This window comes from Corvus moneduloides, chromosome W (genome assembly GCF_009650955.1).
Source record: "Corvus moneduloides isolate bCorMon1 chromosome W, bCorMon1.pri, whole genome shotgun sequence".
NCBI classification, from domain to species: Eukaryota; Metazoa; Chordata; class Aves; order Passeriformes; family Corvidae; genus Corvus; species Corvus moneduloides.
Window position 1 is genome coordinate 20,793,145 of NC_045510.1, and position 25,930 is coordinate 20,819,074.

At 36.2% G+C, this 25,930-nt stretch overlaps 1 protein-coding gene across 1 annotated transcript in view; it reads left to right on the top strand.

Annotated features, from left to right (window-relative positions):
* The window catches only part of LOC116437440 (nipped-B-like protein), a 126,544-nt gene that overhangs the window by 81,247 nt on the left and 19,367 nt on the right, over positions 1–25,930 (top strand). Inside the window, exons 15-31 of the mRNA XM_032095084.1 lie at positions 1,910–1,996; positions 4,610–4,841; positions 5,128–5,279; positions 5,635–5,715; positions 6,779–6,879; positions 10,101–10,239; positions 10,441–10,523; positions 11,569–11,701; positions 13,507–13,650; positions 18,899–18,988; positions 19,228–19,442; positions 19,539–19,641; positions 20,384–20,482; positions 20,588–20,734; positions 22,494–22,628; positions 23,880–23,978; positions 25,168–25,221. Coding sequence (XP_031950975.1) covers positions 1,910–1,996; positions 4,610–4,841; positions 5,128–5,279; positions 5,635–5,715; positions 6,779–6,879; positions 10,101–10,239; positions 10,441–10,523; positions 11,569–11,701; positions 13,507–13,650; positions 18,899–18,988; positions 19,228–19,442; positions 19,539–19,641; positions 20,384–20,482; positions 20,588–20,734; positions 22,494–22,628; positions 23,880–23,978; positions 25,168–25,221 — 2,094 coding nt within the window. The remainder of the gene's footprint in view (positions 1–1,909; positions 1,997–4,609; positions 4,842–5,127; positions 5,280–5,634; positions 5,716–6,778; positions 6,880–10,100; positions 10,240–10,440; positions 10,524–11,568; positions 11,702–13,506; positions 13,651–18,898; positions 18,989–19,227; positions 19,443–19,538; positions 19,642–20,383; positions 20,483–20,587; positions 20,735–22,493; positions 22,629–23,879; positions 23,979–25,167; positions 25,222–25,930) is intronic.

Here is a 25,930-nt window from a genome sequence, read left to right on the forward strand (position 1 = left end):
CATTTAATTTTGTTAAACATACAAAAACTTGTACCCCCTCTAATATTCCACCCTCTTCAGGTATACCTGTGACAAATACTGTGAACAACTGTGCTTCTGCTGAAGTGCTTAAAAAGTTACCACATCTTAACTGTTACTGTCTCTGAAGCCAAGACATTTTTGTTAAATGGTCTTCTATGTTACGGCTGACTCAGAGCACTATATGCCAATAGGTAACACATGCCTGAACAGTAAAATCTAATAATTAATCTACTTTCACAAAAGCACATAATTTGCTCCTTACAGCTACTGTTGAGCAACCACAGTAAAACAGAGCCTGCTGGCAAAGTCAAAAAATCCACCCTTGCTGATATATGCCATTAGTGCAATGTAAATATATGTCCATCCAGCATCACACTGAGTTTCCCGCTACCTTCCTCTCTCCAAAGAGTCCTTTCAAACTTAAAAGATTTAATGCTCAAGCTGATAATAAGATTAATTTTTCTTAGACTGCATATTGTGATTTCTTTGCCATACTCTTCCCAACTTCTGTTCAAGGGAACTTTCTGTTGGCACAAACTGTTGGTATTGATTCTTTGAAAGGCCTCCTAGAAACAGAGACTAGACAGGTGTAAGGGAATAAAAGTAGGTATTTATTTGAAAGGCCTTCAAAGGTACCCCCTGGGGAGCCAGAGGCTATTGCCAAGATGGACAACAGGTCACGAGTTTTTCACACTTTTATAGGTTTGGTTCATTTGCATATCAGGGTTAATTCTCCAATTAAAGCTTCAGTTTAATGATGTAATTCCCCTCAGCTTACCCCCCCTTAGAGGCTCTTTGGTTTATACTTTTTGGGCCTAGGATGGTCTAGGTGTCCTTGAAGAGCAGGCCCGGAGAGGCTTTGTTATGTCTACCTAGCACGAGAGAGCAGAAATTAACAGGCTGCAAGAAACTTCAGAGTTACACACTAAGCAGTACAGTGATTTGAAAAATATGAAAGTTAAAACCTAAGGCATCATTTCCACACCTTTAGAAACAATATTCTTGCTTTCCTTATCTTCCTAGAACTCTTGGCTTTGGGCAGTCTTGTATTAAATTCTTACTCTACCACCTCATGATTATTTATTATGCTTATGAAGTGTCTGTGAAGCCACTTATACAAGTCACTCTGAAGGGTTTTCTTTAATCTTAGATGTTCTTCATGGCTCTTTCTTTATTCTCTCTACTTTCCTTTGTAGCATGATATTAGCCTGAGTGTTTCTGTTTCCTGATAGTTCTCACCCTTAACCTCTGTTACCTGTTTTTTTCACATACATACTTACATGTATGCATAAAATCAGAATTTTGTTGCTTCTAAAGGTGAGCACAAATAGTATCTGGATGAATGAAACTGATTCTCCTGGAGTTTAGCATATTCTACAGATTATTTAATCACAATTCTGTAGAACATCAGTAAGTGAATTTGAGTTACATTTTTCAATATGCTAGATTTTTAAAATTAATACAATTATTGAGAATACACTTCCTTTTTATTAGAACTCAAGTATCAGGGAATTTTATTTCTGCTTGTCCATAGAACTAGGATTTTTTCGTAATAAATATCTATATAGTCAGTTAGAATTTGGGATTGATACTTGGATTTGGTAAATTTCTGTTTCTAGAAGCAAATGCAAAAGCATATAACTATGCAACATTAATTACAGTTATGCAATTTTAATCCATTTCTATGTATTTTGCTGGTTGAAAATGAAGTTTGATTGCAGTCTTAGAACATATTTTCACTAGTTTAATTCTATTATCAGCATTCTAAATCATGCTGTGTCAGAAACCAGACAAATCAAGATCCAATACTTAGATTGGACATTTTTTCCACAATTTGGAAGCCTTTATGTTCCTACAGTTGTTTGATGTGTTTTGTTTCTTGTTTTAGCTCTCAACAGATAAAACAGTAAAGGTCTTGAATATTTTGGAGAAGAATATTCAAGATGGATCAAAGCTTTCCACATTACTTAACCATGTGAGTTTTCAAATTACATTGTTTCACACCATTGTGTAGAATAGGGTTTTCTTCACTTGAGTCCCATATAGTGATAGTTTCGAATACTGTGTGTGTCTGTGAAAGGAATTCTTGATTTTATATGTATGTGCTTAAAAGATTGCCAAATTTTAAGATTTGAAGCAAAAATCTATTTTTTTATATTATTTCAAGTATGTTTTACTATAGTAAACATGTATTGGGAGCAATTAGGTTATCTTTTGACTTAATTTTAAATATTATCGTTTCATCTTGAAATATTCATGGTAACTGGTGTAACTTGCACTATTGGGCTTTTTTTTTCTACTTTTCTACATGTCCATAAAAACATCTCTTCCACAGTGGAAGAAATATAACAGCCTGTGCTTTTATACAGGCAAGAAAGATTATTTTTCTCTGTACCAGAGAAGTTATTAAAGTTTTCACCTGATTTTGCTATTAATAACATTATTACAATATGTTAGTAGTGCTGCGTGGTCATAATTAACCTCATGTATGTTCGTTTTTATAACTTGTGCAAACACAGAAATACAGAGATTCCATACCCTGTGCTAAATCTAAATCACAGATTCACAGAATATGCTGAGTTGGAAGGGACCCCCAAGGATCACTGAGTCTTTATATGATCATATTTGATAAGATGTTTTAAACCCATTGATATAGAGGAGTTGGTCTCTGGAGAAAGTTGTATTCTCATGAGTTTGGTGACTTAACAGTCTTTTTGTGTAAGAATTCTCTCTATTGGCAAAAATTAGACTTTTCAATGCAGCAACTGGTATGTATAGGCCACTGAAGAAAATACAAGATGAATGAGTTTAGATTTTGATTAAGGTACATCATTCTTAAGTAGAGAATGTGACAGTCTTCCTTCATAGTGCTCCCCAATGATACACTGTAGCGGGTTCAGTTTGTAACCGGGCAGAAACACCAATTAAAGTGTAGTGGTTTGGTCCAAAATACTCATTACTTACTTATTTACATTCTGTGAGATAAGAATTAGGAGAAAGCAAAGCAGGCACAAAACTTAAAGGAATATAAAGAGGTTTATTAACAGACCTAAAAGGAAGAAAAAAATATCAGACCACACCTTCAGAACACTTCACCTCCCCCCACCTTTCTCCCTTCTCCCATTGACAATGTAAAAAGACAACCCTTGAGATTTTCAGTCAGTTTACCGCTTCTATAATAACCTTTTTTCAGTTCACTTAGGGAGAGGAGTCTCTCTTGCTCATGCTATGGAGACATCTCCACAAGAAATTCTCTCATGGCTTCAGTATCACAACTAGACAGCCGCCCGGGTTGGTTCTCTGCTCACATGTGAGAGTCCCCCCGACTTACAGCTTTCCCCACAAGTGCTTTTGAGGGTCCAATCTTGAGCTACTGGGGTACCATTTTAAGGTTGAGCTGTTCAGAAACAAAGGTTCTCTTCATCCATCTCTGGGAGCATCTTCATCTCTAGAAATAGAGGCCCTCCCCCTTCCCTGGGAGCAAACAGGTCCTCCTCATCTTCATCTCTAAGACTATCTCTGGGAGCATCTCTAGGAACAGAGGTCTTTCTCCTTCCAATTTGGAGCAAGAGTCCTCATCACTTCCATCTCTCCCTGTTCAAACTTCTCATCAAATTACAGCTGCTTCAGCATTTGCTTATTCCAGCACAGGTGCTTTTACTCACAAGTACAGTTTGAATGCTCCACCCCCCATGCCTTCATGAAATTACAATGGGTATTCTGATATATCATAGTCCATCACCACTATAGCTTTACAACAGAATTTCAACTTCTAAGCATCTCCTCTTTCTCCTCCCTCAGGTTTTTTTCAGCTCTTCTTTCTTTACTTAATGTCTGCAGGCTTCATCTGTTCTGGAGGAAGCTTACAGCACTAAAAGGGTTAATCTCACCAGAGCCTTGCAGCTGGAATTCAATTATCGCTGTTGGTCACATGGTCTTTGCCGGGCAGAAGCAGCTTCAGCTGAATCTTTGGCCACACTGGAGGGCGGGGGGGTACTGGGCCACACCGTCTGCACATAACAGGGCTGGGGGCGGGAATGGAACAGGGCCGCACAGCTCCAGGATGGCTGTGTCCCGGCCTGGCCCGGCACCGCTGGGCCCCACACGGGCCCAGCCTAGTTACCTGTCCCAAGGCCGGAAGCAAGAGAGAGCTTTCCTGGGGTTTGTCCATTCTTAAATGTGGACCACAGAGGCGGTCAAAATTTTTAAGTGACTTAAAAAATTGTTCATATTCAAACTAGCCAGTTGGTAGGTTCTGTTAGGTCATAGAGGAAGCTGTAAGCACCTCTTTGCAAGAAAATCACTTCCGGAGTTATGCTAACCCATGGCATACACAGAAAGCTTCTTTGTGTTTTACTAGAAGAACACAGTGAGATATTGAAGACCTGTAATTTAGGGTTACAAACCTTTTTCTAGTAAAACAAACATTTGTCGATTTCTAAACCAAACTATCTTTGTATCATAAAGGAAATACTGCATTTTTTATGTGTGTATATATGTATATTAAAATAATGTTATCTTTTACTTGGTAAGGAAAAAAATTTAACTTTTTTGTTAACACTACCTTGTTTTCTATCACCTGTTACAGAACAATGACACTGAAGATGAGGAGCGATTATGGAGAGATCTTATTATGGAGAGAGTGACAAAATCTGCTGATGCTTGTCTTACTGCTATCAATATTATGACATCACCAAATATGCCTAAGGCTGTATATATTGAAGACATAATAGAAAGAGTTATTCAATACACAAAATTTCATTCGCAGAACACTCTCTATCCTCAATATGATCCTGTGTATAGAGTGGATCCTCATGGTGGTTAGTATGCTAAATGTTTCGCATTTTGTTGTCATATGCATATCTTGAGGTGTGGGTATTCAAGAATGGTTTTAAGAATCTTGGATCCAGAATTCAAAGCAATTATGAAAATATTAAATTCTTGCTTTCTAGCTGATTTTACTAAATAGTTTTTCTTTTGTAAGAAATTTCATTTAGAAAGCTGTAGTCATGGACTTGTTTTGGAGACATTTCTTGAGGAAGATATCATCTTTCTAATATCTGATGTGAAATACTGAAAAAATTAATGATACTTTTTATTTTCTAGGTGGTGTTTTAAGTTCAAAAGCAAAACGTGCCAAGTGTTCCACCCACAAGCAAAGAGTTATAGTGATGTTATATAACAAAGTTTGTGACATTGTCAGCAGTTTGTCAGAGTTGCTAGAGATACAGCTTCTCACTGATACAACTATTCTTCAAGTAAGTTTTATCAGAAAAATTTTTGTCTGAGAAATTTTTTTCTTTTTCCAGAGAGACTGTAGAGTGTAATTGTCTCAATGACATGAAATATGAAACCAGTACAAACTTTTAAATTATTAACAGCAGTGACTAGTTTGTTCTGTAGTAATGTTCACATCTTTAATGGCTTTTATTGTACAGTTAAGAAAAGTTGAATATGATTGTATTAAAATATCCTTTAATAACTTTCTTTTTAAATCTTATGAATACATGTTGTCGAATACCTTACCTGATGAATGAATAATCTGCTTGTGAAAATGCATAAATGTCAGTTTGGTAGTCAAATATACTTACAATAGCTTCTTTCTGTTGATAGATATCATCTATGGGAATAACACCTTTCTTTGTAGAAAATGTCAGTGAACTACAGCTATGTGCCATCAAATTAGTGACTGCAGTAAGTAATTTTTAATTTGCAGTTTCATGTTCTTCTGAGAGTTATTAGGACATTTACATAGGCTGTATTTTTGCTGGTAGAGAATTGGAGCTTAGAACTAATTTTATTCTTGCATGTTTTTACAGTTTGGTATCATAATCTAGGAACAGTATTAAAGCTACTTGAGCTCCTCCCATTTGCATAGTACTCTATAGGAAGAAATAGCCTACTTAAGCCAAGGAATTTACTTAATTTTGGTTATGTTGTTTAAAGCATAAACACAAACCCCTTCCTCTTTCTTGTCTTAAGAAATCTTAATGTGGTTTTTCTTATCTCCTTTGTTAAGACTAGAGTTTATGCAATGGTATAAGTCACAGAACTAGTAGGATGGTTCTATATAATATATAATAGAACTATATAATAGAATAAGTCCTCTTCCTCAGAAGAGGTGGCTATGTGAAAAATTCATGGGGCAGATAAAATATTTTTTCAGGAAAACTGCAGTGCAACACAGATGAGTTTGTTCAAGTGAAAGTTTTTCATCTTTGTAAGGATTATGTACTCCAGTATTTATAAAAATAATTCTGCCTGAACAAAGGGAGAGGCAAACTCTACAATCCTGATCCCATAAATTGAATTAATATTTAATGTCAGGCAAACATCAAAGCTTAGTTTTCTCAAATGTGCTCTAAAACCATACATGTGTTCATGTTTAATGTACGTTACCATAGACCTTTGCTCTATATTGAAGTCTGGTAGCTTAGCCTTACCCTGACTTTCAGTGTATTGTACTATTGGCAGAAAAATTTAAAACACATGGTATTTTTAAGAGCTATTAAACATTTATGCTATTTGAAGACTTTTTAAAAAGCTGTATTCGAAAAAGGTTTTATGTATTTTATAAAGAAATGCTTGCTTTGAAAAAACAAAGCAATGTGTTAAAAACAAGGTATGCATTAAATATAATTTATTTAAATGTCATGTAAAGAGTATGTTTCTATATATGATTTAAAAAATCTATTTAACAAGTGATATTTTATGTAACAATAAATAGTTTTTTAACAATTCTGTTACTATTAAATAGGTGTTCTCCAGGTATGAAAAACATAGGCAGTTAATACTAGAAGAAATTTTCACTTCCCTTGCAAGACTACCAACCAGCAAGAGGAGTTTAAGAAATTTCAGGTAAATTCTGACATAGATTGATAATTTGTAGACAGCAACATTTACAGGTTTTTAGATGTAGGATTTTAGGCTTCAGTATTAACTTGTTCTTTAAAAATCTGTGACTCCATAAGCTATGTTTTGTTAGAGGTTGATATTTCAAAACCAATACAGTGAGAGCAGAATTGTCTGACAAATGTATTTTGTAATAACCACTTTCTTATGCCATCATATTTATGCCTGCTTCCAAAATAATTGCAATATCTTATCTGTCTCAATAAGTGTGTAAATGACTGTAATGTTAGTATGAATTCAAAGGTTTTTTCTTGGAAAATTCTTTGGTTCTGTTCATATGGATTTTATATAATGTCATTGCTAAAGCTTAATGGGAAAATTCTGGCTGAATTTCTTTGAGGACATGCTCAGAGCACTCTTTCCATGAAATGAATCTAATACTCCTTTGAATGAGTCTCTTTTAGAAACTACTCAGTTCGCTTTAACTGTCTTTTAAGTGCTTCAGCTGGATTTCAGTGCATCTTCTGAATAATAGTATAGTTTCAGGTTAAAGTAGAGAAAGAATCTGACTGGATTTCAGTTAAAATTGAGGTTGGACACTGCAAATTATTCTAAAACATTTGTTGTTAGTGTTAATTTTGTTCCTTGCTTCCATACATCTTTTCCCTGGAGACAGACAAGTTGTCAATGAAATAGGTTGTCTGATCCAGGGTGGATGAACAGGAAATATCCAGGAAAAGAAAGTAATTGAAACTTGTTGAATTTGGCAATTCTAATGTTAACATGAGTTCTTGTTCCTAGTATTTCCTATTGTTTTGTTTATAGACATCAGAGAGATCTAGTAAATAGGAAGGTGTTAGGCATAGGAGCATAAATGGTAGATACCCTCTTTGAATTGGGACCTTTACTATAAGGAAGTTACTGTCTCAAGGCCATAATGACTGCACTGTTTATCGCTAGAGTCCTAGCTCTAACCTGTTGGAGGCCATTCCCTGTCTGTGGCTATAGTCATGAAGGGTGCAGTTTACCTAAAATTTTATAGGAAAATATTCTCTCTGTACAAATAGTTAGAGATAACTTCATGTAGTGGGTTTGGTTTGTAACTGGGCAGAAACACCAATTTAGTGTAGTGGTCTGGTCTAAAATACTCATTACTGTTTACATTCTGTGAGATAAGAATTAGGAGAAACGCAAAGCAGGCACCAAACTTGAAAGAATATAAAGAAGTTTATTAACAGACCCAAAAGAAGAGAAAAAAATATCAGACCACACCTTCAGAACACTTCACCTCCCCCCACCTTTCTCCCTTCTCCCACTGACAATGTAGAAAGACAGCCCTTGAGATGTTCAGTCTGTTTATCACTTCCATAATAACCTTGTTCAGTCCATTTAGGAAGAGGAGTCTCTCTTGCCCATGCTATGAAAACATTATCACAACGAGACAGCCGCCCAGGTTGGTTCTCTGCTCGCATGTGAGTCCCTTCCCCCGACTTGCAGCTTTTCCCACAACTGCTTTCGAAGGTCCACTCTGGAAATTACTGGGGTATAAATTTAAGGTTGAGCCGTTCAGAAACAAAAGTTCTCTTCACCCATCTCTGGGAGCATTTCATCTCTAAGAATAGAGGCCCTCCTCCTTCCCTGGGAGCAAAGGGTCCTCCTCATCTTCATCTCTAGGACTATCTCTGGGAGCATCTCTAGGAACTGAGGTCTTCTCCTTTCCCATTTGGAGCAAAAGCCTTCATCGCTTCCATCTCTCCCTGTTCAAACTTCTCATGAAATTACAGCTGCGTCAGCATCTGCCTATCTCAGCACAGGTGCTTTTGCTCACAAGTTGAACGCTCCACCCCCCATGCCTTCATGAAATTACAACGGGTACTCTGATGCATCCTAGCTTTACAACAGAATTTCAGCTTTAAGCATCTCCTCTTTCTTCTCCCTCAGGTTTTCAGCTCTTCACAGCACTAAAAGGGTTAATCTCACCTAGGCCTTGCAGCTGGAACATCGCTTATCGCTGTCGGTCACATGATCTTTTGCCAGACAGCAGGGCAGCTTCAGCTGAATCTTGGCCGCACTGGAGAGAAGGGGAGCCGAGCCGCTCTGGCTGCCCACAGCAGGGCTGTGTGGGGGGTTCTGCGGGTGGAACAGGGCCCATCGGCTCCAGGATGGCCATGGCCCGGCCCGGCCTGGCCCAAGCAGGGCCTGGGCCGGGCCTGCTGGCTCCCACATGGGGCCCGCAGCCACCTGTCCCAGCACCAGAAATGAGACAGAGACTCTGCCTCCGAGTTTCCTATTCTTAAGTGTGTATCACAGAGGCAGTCACAACTTTAAGTGGCTTAAAGAATTGTCCATATTCAAACTGGCCAGCTGATAGGTTCTATCAGGTCCCAGAGGAAGCTGTAAGCACCCCTTTGCAAGAACATCACTTCCGGGACTATGCTTGCTAACTCATGACACTTCATAAAATAGTAATTGCAATCTCTTTTGTGTACAGTTATTATTTTGATAATTTAGGGAGAATGATGTCAGAGATTATCACCTTTTCCTATTGTTAAACACAGCATTAAGTGGTGTTGATGTACATATGGGTAGTAAACACCACACTGTTTATCAGGTTAAATCACTTGGAAGGGGAGAAATGTGAGGTGGAGTGTATTCATGCTGGTCATACCAACTTAAAAGACACTCTTGCGTGCTGAAGTTTATAGTCTGTTGCACTACCTGAGATTACCATAGGTGTAACTGTTGTAGAAGTCAGTCCAGGTCATGGTCACTATTTTCTCTTGTTTAAAATTCCTGCACATTTCAGATACATTAAATAATATATAAGTAATAAATTATTATTACAAGCTTGGTCTATTTTTTAATGTTGTGTTGGAAATGGATATGGCATTATACAGAATAAGCCTATTAGTAAGTGCCTTTGCATGGAGGTGTTTGATTTATTAAATATTTCTGAAGATTTTTCTGCTGCTGAACTTCACAGACACTCTGATGTCCCATCTGTGAGCTGCTTCAGTTCATCTCTTTGGCCTGAGAATAATGCTTACCATTTTTGTTAGACTGCTTTTGTTAGACTTTTGCTGCATAAGAGAGAAGCAAATTACAAGATAGATGTCTATAACAGATTCCTAGCTTTGATTATTATTTTAGAAAGATGTTATTTAAGAAAAAAAAATTTGTTTGGTTTTTTTTATTTAGTTTTAGTGCTAATGCTGTCTTATTAACAGATTAAACAGCAGTGACACTGACGGAGAGCCTATGTATATTCAGATGGTAACAGCACTAGTTCTGCAGCTTATTCAATGTGTGGTGCATTTGCCATCAACAGAAAAAGATTCTAATTCAGAGGAGGAATCAAACAAAAAAGTAAGTTTTTTTTAGCCATAATTGTTTTTTTTTTTGTACAGGAATGACTTTGTAGGTATAATATTTTATGATGTTGCTCTAGTAATCAAGCCTCTTAATTTTATGTCAGCTGTAATTATTTGATGAATGAGAAATGCTGGTCTGGAAATTATATTTCTGTGCATGCTAAAATATTAGAAAAATAAATCTTGTTATTTTTAGGTGGATCAAGATGTGCTTATGACTAACTCGTATGAAACAGCCATGAGAACAGCACAAAACTTCCTTTCTATTTTCCTTAAGAAGTAAGTACTGTTGCATTCTTTAGTGTATTGATGAAACCAACTCCAAATAAAATTTCACACCTTAAGACAAACCAAACCACTTTGCAATCCTAAATGACTACTAATAAAGTTACTTATAACAATATATTTTATAAATCTCTGAGAGAGCTACCTGTCTGGAAAAAAAATTTTATGGAACAGAAAGTCTGCAGAGAGTTTAAGAACACATTTAAGAATCTGTCTGATAATTTATATAGGATCCTTTTATCAGGGATCTTTTACTCATCTGAAACATGGAAGAGAAGGCTGAGTAAAATATTTAAGTGATGAAACCAGATTATTTCAGTCATCAAAATGACCAAAATATAAAAACCCTAAAATTACTTTCATTTAGATAAAGTTAGGAATGTCAATAGCTCAGCAGGGGAAAAAAACCCATACCTGAATAACCAAAGGATTTGTAAGAAAAAGTCCTGATGTTTTTATCATGTTAATTTCTGTTGTTAAGCCAAAACACTGTTTGTGAGCTATCTAGCCATTTCTCTGCATACTTCTGGTATAATTAAAGTTAGGGATGCCACATATAGGTGAAATACTATCATGTATGTTATCTTTTGATTTTTTTACATTCTGTTTTTAACCTTTCTGGAACATAATACTGAGATGCCTTATCACTGTGAGATAAGTCAGACCAGGTTTAAGGACACAACACCTCCTAAATACCCCACTCTAGCTTGAGCTTTAGCATTTTGCCTACTTTGTTTATCCAAGCTAATGCAGACTTTAACTCAAAACAATAAATAAAAAACCTTAGGAACAAAATTCTACTCTCCCGGATTAGCTGCTTTACTTGCAGTACAACTTGGAGTGATAACTGTTTAAACTATTTGTCTGTAAATGGAAAAAAACCAATTTTTCTGCTAATATTTTGGATTTTTTTTTTTTTTTAGAATTGCATAAAACTGGGGTTTTTTTGGCTAAAAATAGGATTAGTTCTCTTTGCATCAGAAGAAAAGCTTAAATGGCTCTTAAATTCACTTACAAACATGCATTTTGATTTAAACAGATGTGGCAGTAAACAAGGGGAAGAAGATTACAGACCACTGTTTGAGAACTTTATTCAAGATCTTCTTTCCACAGTCAATAAACCAGAATGGCCAGCTGCAGAGTTGCTACTTAGCTTATTAGGAAGGCTACTGGTAAGTTTTGTTCTTAACTATTATATTAATTTATTTCTTATTACAATGGAACTTGTTTATTTCAGCTCAAACTGTTACAGGAGTGTTTTCTGATTGTTGACGCATGCAGCATATAAGGATATTCTTACATGTATCACTATTATGTAATGCATAGAAAATAAAATTTAGGTCAGAAGATCATTGATATGGAACTTAGTAAAGGTCATATGTATAGAGTTTCTCATTAAAGTCCTCTTCTAATATTCCATGACATTTTCCACATTAAAAAATGCCATTCTATAGCAAGTTTAGATATTCATAGAACCATAGAATATGGTGAGCTGGAAGGGACCCACAAGGATTATTGAGTCCAACTCCTGGCCCTGCACAGGACACCCCAACAATCTCACCCTGTTCCTGAGAGGGTTGTCCAAATGCTCCTTGAGCTCTGGCAGCCTTGGGGCTGTGACCACTTCCCTGGGGAGCCTGTTCAGTGCCCGACCACCCTCTGTGTGAAGAACCTTTTCCTGATATCCAACCTAAACCTCCCCGACACAATTCCAGTTGTTCCCTCGGGTCCTGTCATTGGTCACCAGAAAGCAGAGCTCAGCGCCTGCCCCTCTGCTGCCCCTTGGGAGGAAGCTGCAGACCCCGGTGAGGTCTTACCTCAATCTCTTCTCCTTCAGGCTGAACAAGCCAAGTGACCTCAGATGCTCCTCATACAGCTTCCCCTCTAAACCCTTCAACATCTTCATTGCCCTCCTTTGGATGCTATCCAATAGTTTCATTCATATTCATTGGAAATAAAGTCAGACTAATACCTGTAATTATTCATAGAATCATAGAATGGTTTGGGTTGGAAGGGACTTTAAAACTCATCTCATTCCACACCCCGGCAGTGGACAGGCAGGGACACATTTCACTAGACCGGGTTGCTCCAAGCCCTGTCCAACCTGGCCTTGAACCCTTCAAGGGATGGGGCAGCCACAGCTTCTCTGGCCCTTCTTCCAGGGCCTCGCCACCCTCAGAGGGAACAATTTCTTCCCAATATTCCATCTAACCCTGCCCTCTGGCAGTGGGAAGCCATTCCCCCTTGTCCTATCACTCCATGCCCTTGCAAATAGTCCCTCTCCAGCTTTCTTATAGGCCCCCTTCAGACACTGGAAGGTTCTCTAAGGTCTTATGGACATTCAGGTTCCTCAGGTGGTCATGAGCCTGATCTTCACTTAGAGTGGGAGGGACTTTTCTCTCCCAGTCCCATACTTCTCTGGACTATTCCTTTAGCATAGAACCTGAAAACAATTAAGTAGTTTGGTCTCTTATAAGTTTGGTCTTAAATTAAGTGGTACATTTACTTATGGATTGTGACATTTTACAGAATGTGAATATTTTCATTGTAATATTTTTTGAGAGTTGTTCTTCAGCATTACAATGCAATTAATACAGTAATTTGAGCTTTTTATTTGGAAAATATTTTATGGTTGTGTTCCTGGTAATATGTAGCTTTCTTTATACTTGTGTGAATAATGAGGAAGATGTATTATGGTGCTATGCTATTGCAAAGGATATCTGCTCTACTAGCTGTCTGGTTTATTTTAGTTTTTTAAAAATATATATTTTTATAACAGGCATATTTGTAGAGAGAAAGACTCAAAGGAAAAAACATTGTAAAGTAAGGACTGTATCTGTGATGTAATAGCAAATTACATAATCTTAAGCAGCATGGAAATTAGGTGGACTTTTTAATAAGGTCAAATTGTCTTGTAAGAAGAATCTCAGTTGCATAAATAAATAATTTTTATAACAGTTTATTCTGCTTTTCTTAGGTTCACCAGTTCAGTAACAAATCTACAGAAATGGCATTAAGAGTTGCATCGCTTGACTATCTTGGAACTGTAGCTGCAAGACTCAGGAAAGATGCAGTCACTAGCAAAATGGATCAAGGTTCTATAGCCAGAATACTCAAACAGGTGCGTGAAAGATCCCATGCCAGTTGGATTGAGATATATCTATTTAAAAGCCTAAACATTTTAAAGATGTGTGAAAAACTGGCATTATGAGGTATCGTGGTTTGACACTGGCCTAATGCTAGGCACCCACAAGAGCTGCTCGCTCACCCTCCCCTGCCACAGCTGGGCAGAGGAGGGAAAAGGGAAAAAAAATTAACGAAGAGTTCACGAGTGAGATAAGGACCGGGAGAAACACTTCAAGGGCGAAACAGGCTCAACTTAAGTTGCAAAGTGAATTTATTACTAACAGACTCAGAGGAGGACAATGAGAAGTAAAATAAGCCCTTAGATCACTTCCCCCCCCCCCCCCCCCAAGCCCCTCCCTCCTTCCCACCAACAGCACAGGGAGACAGGGCATGGGGGTTTGGTCAGTTCATCACCGAGATTTCCTTCCGCTGCTCCGGGAGAGTAGTCTTCCCCTGTGAAGCCATGGGGTCCCTCCCACGGGAGACAGCTCTCCGTGAACTTCCCCGGCGTGGGCCCACTCTCATGAGCAGCAGCCATACCACACCTGCTGCAGCATGAGCCCCTCCCATGGGCAAACAGTCCTCCCAAAACTTCTGCGCCATGGGTCTCTCTTTCCACGGGGTGCAGTTCTCCAAGGACAGGCTGCTCCAGCCTGGAAGCAAGGGTCCTCTCTCTCTACCGGGTCTTCCACTGGACCACAGCCTCCTCCAGGCATCCACCCACTCCGGCATGGGCACCTCCCCCACAGGCTGCAGGTGGATCTCTTCATCCTACGTGGACCCATGGGCTGCAGGGGCACACCTGCTTCACTGATTTACCAAAATATGAATATCGATCTAATATCGATATCCAACTGAGACGGACAAAAACTCTCTAACAGTTTAGAGTTAGAAAGTGTATGTTTTATTTGGCGCCAGGCACTGCGTGGGATAGTTCCCTAAGATGCAGGGCCCCAAAACAAAATAACACAAAGCTTTTTATTTACAAATATTATGAATATCCAAAATACAAATGCATATTCATAACATTAACACCTCCCATTCTCCGCTTCATATGGAAATGAGCTTAAATGTCATTAAGCATGTGTAGTGTGTGTTCTGAATTGAGTCGGTGGTCTTGAATTGGGTCAGTGGTCCCAAAAAGATGAAGTAACTCATCTTCCTCATTTTGACCTTTTTGCCTTTCTGAGCTTTAACAATCCTAATTACTTTAGTGACCTCTAAGTTTCTTCTTGCGTGACTTTTGGATGGGCTCCCACAAAGGGAGGAAATTGGCAATTGTCTTTATTCTATACACCAACTTATCAATGTTTCTATTCCTCGTTCTAAGCACAGCTAAACAAACATACAAATGACAGATCATCAGTTATTTGGTAATCAGTTACTAACATCTTAAAACCCATTTCAGGTCCAGCTCTCTTAACTATTTTAATTAACTCTCACTGGGCCCGAATTCCTTCTTACTCTAACTAATTTCAGCACAGCTAGCCTATAACTAAAATCTTTATGTTTCTTCTAAATCTATGTTTCATCACCATGGTCTTCACCACGGCCTGCAGAGGAATCTCAGCTCCGGCACCTGGAGCACCTCCTCCCCCTCCTTCTTCACTGACCTTGGTGTCGCCATGTTGTTTTTCTTCACATGTTCTCACCTCCTCCTCTTCTCTGACTAGAATCCAAAATCTTGTGACTGTTTTGATTTTCTTCTTAAATATGTTATCACAGAGGCATTGCCAACCTCTCTCATTGGCCCAGTTTTGGCCAGCAGTATATCCATCTTCAGAGCCATCAGGGATTGGCTCTGCCAGACATGGTGGGAAGCTTCCAGCAGCTTCCTCACAGGAGCCATCTTTGTGGCCCCCCCGCTACCTAAAACCAGGCCATGCCAAAACAATACATGGGGAATGAGTTTTCATTGTTTTTCAGATTTCCGGATCAAATATACTCAATTTATAAGTATCACATTTGTTAATTCATGTCTTTCTCACACCATCTTCCTAGTGATCATTTTAAGTGGTTAATTAAAATGGTAAAACCAATTTTCTGGTGACAATATAGATGAAATAATGGAGTGACAGTTGGATTATCTCTTAAGAGGACTTAAAATATGTATATGCATGTATGTGCATTTGCTATTGCAAAATGGTAATTGAGCTTATGGCACTCATATACAGACACTTGAGAGTTAAACTGTTAGGCCTATAAGGTTAGTTTTTATGTGATGGAACTGGTATTGGTTGTGTGTGTAGGGGGGGGGTTGTTACTTTTGTGGTTTTTTTTTTTACTGGAATTGCATATATCTTTCATTAGAGAATACATATTTGCATTTCTGCTAATGCTCCTTATTAAAATGTCTCCAAATCTACAAGGTTGGCAGCAATTAACAAAGCAGTGTATGGATTTGGGCCCTCTAAAGTACATTAAGAAAATCTTGGGCCTTGTGTGTCCTTTTAAAAATGTGAACTTTCACATTTCTTATGGATGCAATACTTTTCTTTCTGAACTATTAATTGTTTTCAACATGATGAGATCTAAAGTTGAGTATTCACATGAAGTTCGTTTCCCTGAAAAGACTCCAGATCTATTATATGTATTTTATGATGACTGTTACAGACTTATTTTGAAGGTAAAAGTCACACAATTTACAGGCATTCAGATAAAGAATCAAAATTCATCTATTCCTTCATGAGGCTGATACTTCCCATAACTTTTGTCAATTGGAATATTTTACTATGTATAGTGTCAAATCTTTATGTTCATGGCTTATTATAATTTATACTTCTATGTGCTAAGGGGCTGTAATTCTCCTTTTGCAGTGATTTTGACAATTGTACATTAGACTTCATAGGGAAATATTTTAGAAGAATCCTGTTCTCTTTCCTTATCTCCAGAAGTTATATAATAGTACTGAAAGATATTCTAAAAAGATACACACCTGAGTGGTGACCTGAAGTTTTTTATTTGTTTTGAGTTTTTTACAGGATCAGGCAGTAACTAGGCATTGACATCTGTAGTAAATAAAATAGCTATGGGCAATTGAGTGCTAAAAGCTTTTTTCAGTTACTCAGGAGGCTTAACATAAATGATGGCATTGTGAAAAGTGTATACTATACAGTACAATCACTCAGGGTAGACTGTGTTGTTTATAAATGATTTGTAACATAAGAACAAATAACTACTTGAAAATGTGTACATGACACCTAAGCTTCACTTTGTTGCCCAAATGGCCAGAAAATAAGATCCATTGGTAGACATATTCGGCTTTAGTCATTAGAAATATCTTAAATTATTCTTTTCATTCAGAAATGAACTTATACCTCTACAGATTTTTCTTTCCTGCTGAATTGAATACTTAGACTCTGTTGGATATTTCCTTCTACTCTCTGATATCATTACCAGGATAATCCCTAATGATCGATGAATGCTTATAGCTGTCTATTGTGGTTTGGACTCATGAACTGTATAATTAGATTTAGGAGAAAATCTATTCTGTTTTGACATTTTTAAACAGTAGATTTTTTTCATAGAAATCTGTCATAGATTGTCAAGTTGATTTGAACACTTGTGCACGCTTTTCATTAATTTATCTCTTGATATGCTGATCTAGACTTGTACCTTTTTCTGCTTGCTGTTGTTTGCAAGCTATATTATGTGCTACATTTGTGACAAGATTCTCAATCCATGCTGTTCATACATAAATTGATGGTTATAAATTACAGGTTTTATTGCTGAAGAAGAAAAATGTTTTGTAGCTGAAGAAGTTTAAGCCAGGAATTATTCTTCTACTTTTATTATCAATATTGAATATGATTTGTTGTGGGCTTCACAGTTTCTTTTTGTTTGTTCTGGGTTTTTTACTTTTTAAAATAGTTAGGCAGTTAAGGTTCATCAAGCAACTTTTTCAGCCTTTTTATCCACAGAATTTAATATTGGTTGAAGGCCAGACTTTCAAATCATAATTTGCACGTCATAGGGTGCCAAATATATATTAATAAACATATATTAGTATTATGTCTACTGTAGACGTGTTTTGAATTCTTGAACTCATTAATTTGAAGGGAAAAAAACCCTTTTTTCTGCTGTAGCATCGGCAATTGTAAGGACCTGCACATTTCAGTATAATACTAAGGAAAAAAGAATGTTTTATGGTTTTAGGTTTATGCTGTCTTGTAAGTGTTGAGAAAGTTAGTTTTTGATTCAATAACAAGTTAATTGATACTGATTTGATCTCTAACCCCTATATGGGGAAAAGTACATTGTCTGATGGTCATATACAAAATCATTGTTCGATTTACATAGGCTAGAACTATTTAAGAGATCAGGAGATACATACTTCCTATACAATAGCCTCTTGTAAAGAAAAAAATTCTGGTTTTAACATTCATACAGTTTAGATATTTACAAATCTGATGCATAGTTCTCAGAATAATATTTCATATGTAATCCTTTTTGTGCATCTTAAAAGTGCTTCACAAGAAAATTAATATTACCGTTTTCTGTAGATAGACTTTATGCACTAGCTGGAATTTTTATAAAATGTATGTTTGTTCTCAATGGTTTTGACTTATAGAAACTTAATTGAGTCTCAGAGAGTATGATTCTTTAGTGCTAGAGCTCAGGGGTGTTTGGGAATAACCTCTGTAAATTTTTTGCTAAATGGATTGAGCATGCTTGCTGCACTTTCTCTGTATCAATGCTTTAAACCTGAAAACAGTTATACCAAATATTTTTCAGAGGGATAAGTTGTTTTTATTTCTTTGACGTTTTCCATATGTTTTTACTACTGTTGTCTGTGTTGCATATTTATGTTCATTTGACTTTTTTGCCTTTTATCCCTTGTTCACCTGTGAAGTCATTGTTTCAGTATTTAATTTTGTTGAGAGAGCTAATGATGCCTTTTATAGGTTAAATCTTTTGTCAGTCTATGTGTGATTTCAGCCCTGTGTTTCTCCTTGGGAACAGAGGGTCTTCACACAAGATCACAGAATGAAAATTAATCAAATCAGTCAGTCTGTTTTAAAATAAGTCTTATTCTGCTGTTAATCTTTTTTAGACTTTGGAGCCACAGTCTAATTTGGTTTAGTCTCTATAAAGTTCAGAAGTAATTGATTAAAAAATTGTTAGTTGTATTGATAACTGCAGAACATTAACTTCAGTGTATTTTATATGTGGACATACAGATTTTCAGATGATAATCACCACTGCAATATTCTATTTTAAAACTATCTTTCTATTTCTGATAGGTTTCAGGAGGAGGAGATGAAATTCAACAGCTGCAAAAGGCTTTGCTAGATTATCTGGATGAGAACACAGAAACTGATGCATCATTAGTGGTAAATTTCAGCTTTCTGATGTCAAGTTTATATAAAAATAATTTTAGTAACATGCACTGAATAAAATGATTTTTGGTCATGCATATTAGAGATTCAATTAAATTGTTACCCTAACATATAATGTTGGTTGTGTTTTCTGAAATATAGTTGATGCATTAGACTCAATCTCATATATCTGTTAATTTCACTCTTCTACATCTGTTGTTTTGTTTTCTGTGTATCCTGCTGTATTTCTCCAGTTTTCTCGGAAGTTTTATATAGCTCAGTGGTTCCGTGATACAACTATGGAGACAGAGAAGGCAATTAAATCTCAGAAGGATGAGGATTCATCTGAAGGAACTCATCATGCAAAAGATGTTGAGACCACAGGGCAAATCATGCATAGAGCGGAAAATCGCAAAACATTTCTTCGCAGCATCATTAAAACTGCTCCATCTCAGTTCAGTACATTAAAGTACGTTTGAGCACCACTGCTTTATTAACCATGCATTTGACATTTTTAATCATTTTTTATAAACATGTCCTAATTAAAACATTGAATTTGTTTCAGGATGAATTCTGATACTGTGGACTATGAAGATGCATGTTTGATTGTTCGCTACTTGGCCTCTATGAGGCCATTTGCCCAGAGCTTCGATATTTACTTGACACAGGTAAACTGTGCTGGAAGTCTTAGTACAGTGAAATGCAATTGGTTTCTGATTCCAAACACTTTTGTGGTAGTGTGCCATATCTGTTCATTGTTGAGCACGGGTATTTAACAGGCCATGATAACACCATGTGCTTTCTGTATTAATAAGTGCTTATATTTCTTTTTCTTGCATGCATTTTATATGTCATATTGTACATGCATTATTTTGTCCATGGATGTAGATGGCAAAATCAATATCTTAGATGTACTCAGAAAAAAAATTGCAAAATGTTGAAATCTTTTTTACAGTTTCTGTAAGATGTATGCTCATTTGGTGATATTAACTCATTAAATTGATCTTAATTTGAAAATACAAGCCAACTTAGCTACTTGCTTGCAGTGCATGTTACTGTCACTTTGGAAGCTGTTGTTTAACCAGTATGATTTCTTTCCTTTTTCTGGGAGAAGAGCACTAACATGTTGTCATGGCAACATGTTTGAACTCCAGTACTGGTTTAGTTTAGGTTCTGTTACTTATATTGATGTGCATACAGAGCCATTCTTAAAATGATAGTGCTCAAATCCACCTCTTCCTAGAAAGAACCATGATGAAAGGCACAACTGAATGGCAAGAGCAGAGTTTAAAATGAAGGGACTTCTTATTTTAGTTATTTCACTTGCATGTTATTCTGCTGCATTGTTGCCTGTAAACAGTTTGTTACCTTCCCAAAGCAAATGAATCATTGTTTTTGTTCTCTTATTAGATTCTGCGTGTACTTGGTGAAAATGCAATTGCTGTTCGAACAAAAGCCATGAAGTGTCTGTCTGAGGTTGTTGCTGTAGACCCCAGTATTCTAGCCAGGGTAAAAAAATCTGAAATATCCATTACGTATATGCATTCTTCTGTCACACTTAAAAGAAATCTTTAATTCCTATTTTGGATTTGTGTTTTATTTGTTCCTTTTTAGCTGGATATGCAACGAGGAGTTCATGGGCGGCTAATGGATAACTCCACTAGTGTACGAGAAGCAGCTGTGGAGCTTCTTGGACGATTTGTGCTCTGTCGTCCTCAGCTTGCTGAGCAGTATTATGATATGCTGATTGAAAGAATTTTGGTACAGTGATTTATGATATTTATGATGTGTCATTGGGAAATTTGTTTTCAACTGAGTTTATATGTTTAATAATATGGAATGATGATTCCAAGAGTAAATGATATCTTATTATTTTAATGGGGAGCATCATGCTTTTAAGACCAACCTTCTAAAATGCATTGCTTGTTTTCAGTGACGCTTTGTTATATTGTCATGGTTTCACTCCAGCCAGCAGCCAAGCCCCATGCAGCCACTTGCTCACACCCCCACCATCAGGATCGGGGAGAGAATCAGAAGGGTAAAAGCCAGAAAACTCCTGGGTTGAGATAAAGACAGTTTAACAGGGATAGCAAAAGCATCACACACAAGCAAAACAAAACAAGGAATTCATTGAGCCCTTCCCAAGGGCAAGCAGGTGTTCAGCCACCTCCAGGAGAGCAGGGCCTCATCGTATGGAACAGTGACTTGGGAAGACGAACACTGTCACCCAAAATGTCCTCCCCTTCCTCCTTCTTCCCCCCACTTTATATACTGAGCATCATGTCATATGGTCTGGAATATTCCTTGGGTCAGTTGGGGTCACCTGTCCCAGCTGTGTCTCCTCCCAACCTCCCACGCACCCCCAGCACCCTCCCCAGCGTATGAGGAGCAGAAAAGGCCTTGGCTCTGTGCAAGCTCAGCAATAACAAAAACATCTCTATATTATCAACCCTGTGTTCAGCACAAACCCAAAACACAGCCCCTTGCCAGCCTCTGGGAAGAAAATTAACTCTACCCCAGCCAGAACCAGCATATACATCAATAAGTAAATATACATAGAAAGTGGTACTTCCACAGAACCAGGATTATATTCCTTTTGGTTCCTTTATTAAAGCACAGATTCAATGAAATGAGGAATTTTGCCACATCTCTGAAGTCTTAGATATGGGTTATTGAGGGCAGTTCAGTAGTGTGGGTGATGAAAAAAGTCTACAACACAGTAATTTAAAGTTGCCATTTTTAATAAAAAAAAAAAAGATAAAACTATTTTGTTTTTCTATGCTATGTTTTAGTGCTTTAAAAGGCTTTTTATTAGAGTTTTTGTATAAAAAGTGGGTTTTCACTGGATGTTCAGATAAAATACAGTGTTAATTTAACTGTAAGATAACACTAGCTTTTAGCATTCATGTTAGGTTTTTAGTCAAATACTACTCATTTGCTATAGTTACATGATAAAACATGTTTGTAAAGTGTTTTGGAGATGTCCATATGAGCATGCATAAAGGTACTCATCCTGAAATTTAGATTAAACATATTTTGAATTAAGTAATATGAAATTAAGCTATTCATCCTTCTCCTTAGATGAAGCCTAGTAAAATGGAAAATATTTGCTGCACATATCATCCATAAGCTTTATCCAAAGGCTTTTGAAGTATTACAGTCCAGATTTACAAAGTGTCTTGGGTGTTCCAAAACAGTAGCTAAAGCATCATTGCATCTACCTTGTAAGATCTTGAATTAAGAACTGGAATTATACATTTGCAACATCATGAGTTCTTAAATGGGACAATATAAATTGAGGAAGTGTTTCAATGTTTTGAGGACTCAGCCAAAACCTTTAGAATTGTTGCAAATAAAGTTATGCTGACCTTTTGTATAAATATACTCCAGAATATTTTAGCTGCCTTTTCTGAATACATTTTTCAGGTTAGATTGTGTGATCTTCAAATATTAATTTATATAATACATTAATTAATATGTTTGATTTCTTTTCAAGAGCATAATGTTTTTCTCCTCACAGGATACTGGTATCAGTGTCAGAAAAAGAGTCATAAAGATACTTAGGGATATCTGCATTGAACAACCAACATTTCCCAAAATTACTGAAATGTGTGTGAAAATGATTCGGAGAGTCAATGATGAAGAAGGCATTAAGGTAGAATGAAACATATCCTTCAGGATTTAAATTATCATTATTGGTTTCTATATTTTGATGCAAAAATAATCAAAAAAAGTATTTCATTGCTCCTTTGTAATTTTTATTATTTTTATTCATTTTTAATTTTTAAGAGCAAATAGCTTTCTACATTGCCGTCTGACTTGGTTTTCTTTTCTTTCTTCTATTTTCTTCAAGTTCTTGATGACAATTAAAGGATTTTAAAAAGCTAATGTCTAGAGTTTTGGGGTTTTTTTTCTCTTTGCAAGTATTGTCTCTGATACTTCTCTTTTCTAACAAGTAAAATTAGTATATAAAATTCCTTTCTGAAAACAAAATAAACTTTAAGTCAAAATTAAGTACTTGATGTTAGTATGTGCCAGATTTATAAGTTCTGAATCATAAACCTGACACTGATGTTTTTTGTTTGATTTGGCAAAAATAATTTTAAAATTGCTGGGTAATTAAGAATATCACACTTTCAGTGGGATTTGAAATCTGCAACTTTAAAGCTGTAACATATAATTTTACCACTTGAGATATGTTAATGCCAAGTGGCTTTCAGAGAAGACTGTTAATCAAGAAGTAGATGAACAGCTGAATCTAAGGTGCTGCTAGGAAAGGAGGATGACCTTTCCCTTGCCTTTCCAACAACCTCATAAAGATGAGGCAGTATCTGCAATGTATTTTTTAAGTCTCCATGGATGAGAAATGCTTCCTACAAGCATATGCTTTATAAGTAATTTGGGAATAGTTCACTTTCATTCTATTCCATCTTTTCCTCCATACAAAAACATTTTAAGAGAACCAACTTCCTATGTTTGGGTAGAGAGACTTGACTTCTCTCTCTTCCTTGCCTTGTCACAGCTGTTCTGAAAATGCCAAAGTAATCTAAAATTGCTGCTAATTCTGCTGTAGAAATTGTAGTCTTGTGTTCAGTTGTCAGCTTCTCAGGGTACTATAATTTCCTGAGGAATGCAAATTAGTGCAGGAAAGTGGTAACTCCATTTTTTGTAGCATCACTTCCCAGTGATCATTTTAGTGAAGCTTGCTTAGAGACCAGTATAACTGCTGTAATAGTAATCTAGGTCTATCTCAGATAACATTCTCTACAACAGTATCACATAGGTTGAATAATTCCTTACAATAGTGCACATATTGTCAAAAAAATTATTATATGGATGTATTAGTAATAATACCTACGTGCCAAGATAAAATTATTTATTTTTGCTAATATTTTTTTTCCTTCAGAAATTAGTAAATGAGACATTCCAGAAGCTCTGGTTCACTCCAACTCTACATCATGACAAAGAAGCAATGACTAGGAAAATACTAAATATCACTGATGTGGTATGTTAAACAAATTTCAATTAAGTTGCATGTAAAATTTCATTATGTTTTTAGTATCTTTGAAATATTGTCTGTAGTCTTTTAGAATAAGAAAAATACACAAGTAATTTAATTATCAGATTAATTTCTTTATATGTCTCCTGACATTGAATACATGCTAGAATTAGTAATCTGGTGGAACAGGCTATAGGAAACTTTAAATGCTCACTAATCTTCTGTCAGTAATAACTGAGACCACATTATATTCAGGTTGTGTAAAATACTTGTTCAGTTAAAACACCACAAGTTTCTGTTATATTTAACATTTTCCAGGAAATGCTAGTAGCACCATATAATTAAGCCTAACTAAGAAGTTGTCTCTTAAAAGAAAAATTTCCTCAATTGATAACATTTATTTTGAAAGGTTATCAAGCTGTTTCAACAAATGCAAGGTCATGTTCTCACCCAAGGCAAACTAGTATCGGCATAATGTTATCTACTTTTTAGGAGCAGCAAATTCAATTGTATGTCTCAAAAATCTGTTTCAAATAAAATGCTTTTACATTTGTAGTGAAAATGTATTGCGTAAAGCCACTGTACTGAAAAGGTATTTTAATATCAATTATACCAAGATGTAAATATCAAAGTACTCTCCTCGTGACTTAAAAATATGAGTTTAAACTGATTTTTAATATTTTTACTGAATTATAGTGTATTGTGCATTTTGCCAGAATGACCAGTCAGTTTATTTGACTTCAGTTTAATTCTCAGTTCTGCCAATTCTTTTTTGGAGCACCTGTGAGCTGTTCCTGACACATGATACCAGTGAAGGCTTAGTTTGTTTATATAAAAATATGTACATGCATACATATATGCATGTTCATTTTTAATATGTCAAACGTGTATTTGTGCTTTAATCTGTACAAAATGTTGTTCTACTAACCCAAAATTTGGTTGTCATTAGTGGTAGCAATCTCCAGTAAAATGTGTAGGCCTTGTGTTGTATGGGATACAAATTCTGAGATCACTTAAATGGTGAGAACTCTTTTTTAAATGCAGAAAAGAAGTTTCTGGTGTCCAAAGATATTGTACTGAATATTTAAAAAATATATCTGTGCATGTTTACTGATATTTTAAGATGACATCTGTGTTGAAGTAATTTTACTTCAGATGCCTTTTTTAACCAGTTTATTCTCAAAACTACTTTTAGGTTGCAGCTTGTAGAGATACAGGCTATGACTGGTTTGAACAGCTTCTTCAAAATGTAAGTAATGAATTTTGAATGTATGGCACAATCATTGTAAGAATTTTAAAATTTCTTTTGGTACTAAAACATATTGAATGGAGACTGCAAGACCAGTCCTTTACAGTAAACAAATTCAATCTATGCCCTTTAAACATCTGACCTTTCTTTAATTCTCCATTGGTGTAACTTTCTTTGTTTCCAACATTAGTTTCTTTCCATATACTTGTTTTAAAAATACTTCCCTTTTCATTTTGGGGAGGGTTTTTGTTTGTTTGTTTTTTAATTTCATAGTCTCTTCAATAATGAGTGACATAACATGAAGTGCACAGCTATGATACATAATTCTGAAATGAGGCTTCTAGTGTAATGTAGATTTTTTTAAATGGTAGATAAGTGTATTTTTACATCCAATGTATTTCATACACAGTTTATAGAAGCAGTGAATCTTCAGACCATAGCTTACTTCCACATTATATTTTACTCTGATTTTTCTAAGAAATGAGCTTGATTTGTTTATATGTCTTAGCCTGTGTTATCTTTCTCCTCTACAACTCATATGCGCTTGTTAATTTTCAAGTAAAATTAACAACAGCATGCATGGGAGTATTAGAGGCCTCCAAAGATTTTACTTTAGCCTCAAGTGCCACGAAAATAGGTAGCGGAGTAAATCAAAGTGCCTCTTAATGCCTGCACTGAATAAAAAGCTATAGTACAGGCTCAATTAAAT